This window comes from Papaver somniferum, chromosome 6 (genome assembly GCF_003573695.1).
Source record: "Papaver somniferum cultivar HN1 chromosome 6, ASM357369v1, whole genome shotgun sequence".
Lineage (NCBI taxonomy): Eukaryota > Viridiplantae > Streptophyta > Magnoliopsida > Ranunculales > Papaveraceae > Papaver > Papaver somniferum.
In genome coordinates, this window is record NC_039363.1 from 179,175,542 (window position 1) to 179,176,508 (window position 967).

General features: G+C 39.1%; 1 protein-coding gene across 1 annotated transcript; it reads left to right on the plus strand.

The window, feature by feature from the left end:
- Window positions 1-260: 260 nt before the first annotated feature.
- On the plus strand, window positions 261-749 carry LOC113291918 (F-box/kelch-repeat protein At3g06240-like). Its single transcript, XM_026541400.1, has one exon. The coding sequence runs from the start codon at window positions 261-263 to the stop codon at window positions 747-749; it is 489 nt and encodes a 162-aa protein (XP_026397185.1).
- The last annotated feature ends 218 nt before the right edge of the window (window positions 750-967 follow it).

A 967-nucleotide genomic window follows, 5' to 3' on the forward strand; every position in this document is an offset into this window, starting at 1 on the left:
TTTTGGGTGGCCCCTAAAAACGCTAGGAACATAAACATTCGCTGGGTAACTTCAAAGTTTCCGCAGTTTGTAGGAATAGAAATTCAACACACATAAGGTGCCTGCCTACAAGACAACGGGGTGGACGGAGCGGAAATGAACCGTTTTTTATTTGGCGACGACAATCAAACTATAAGGTTAAAATAATCCTCGGTTAACTCATAAAAAGACCTAGAGTTGCAGCCTTGCAGGGAAGAGCAGAAGAAGAGGAAGGAAGAAGAATGTCAAGGTTACCAGAGGATAATAATGTACTGTCATCAACATCATCACCATTTTTAGGTCATGCTCTTGAGATTGATTATCCGTGTATGTCCCCAGAATATGTGCCTGAAATTCTCGGTTCTTGTAATGGCTTGGTTTGCATAGAATCATCTTCTGAAAGTATTTTCATTTGGAACCCGGCTACTAGAGAATATAAAACACTACCAAAAGCCCTAATTGGGTATCCTTCTGCTGACATGAAAGGAGCAGATTATAGATTTCTATATGGGTTTGGGTTTGATTGCAAGAATGATGATTATAAGGTGTTAAGGATGGTGGATGTTGAAGTAGCTAAAGTTTCTGAAGCTAGGGTTTACTCCTTAAGATCAAATTCATGGAAAATACTTGGTTTCGTTCCTTATGATCTCTCATTCAGTAAAACTAATGGGATTCTTCTTAATGGTGTTCTTCATTGGGTTGCTACTGTCTGGTGTTATTGTTTGTTATAATATTTCTAATGAGACATTTCATCATGTGCCATTACCTAACAACAGTTCAGTTGAGAACCCTTTCATATCAGAATTGGGCGTTTGGGAAGGGAAACTTTGCCTGCTTCATACGAATCACATGGAGGATCCTAATATATGCACACACCAAAACGACCACATTGATGTGTGGATAATGATGGATAACAAGTGGAGCAAGCATTTCAAGATTACTGCACAGA

Excerpts from the sequence above, each read along its gene's own strand:
- LOC113291918 (XM_026541400.1), top strand. The coding sequence starts at position 261 with ATGTCAAGGTTACCAGAGGATAATAATGTACTGTCATCAACATCATCA.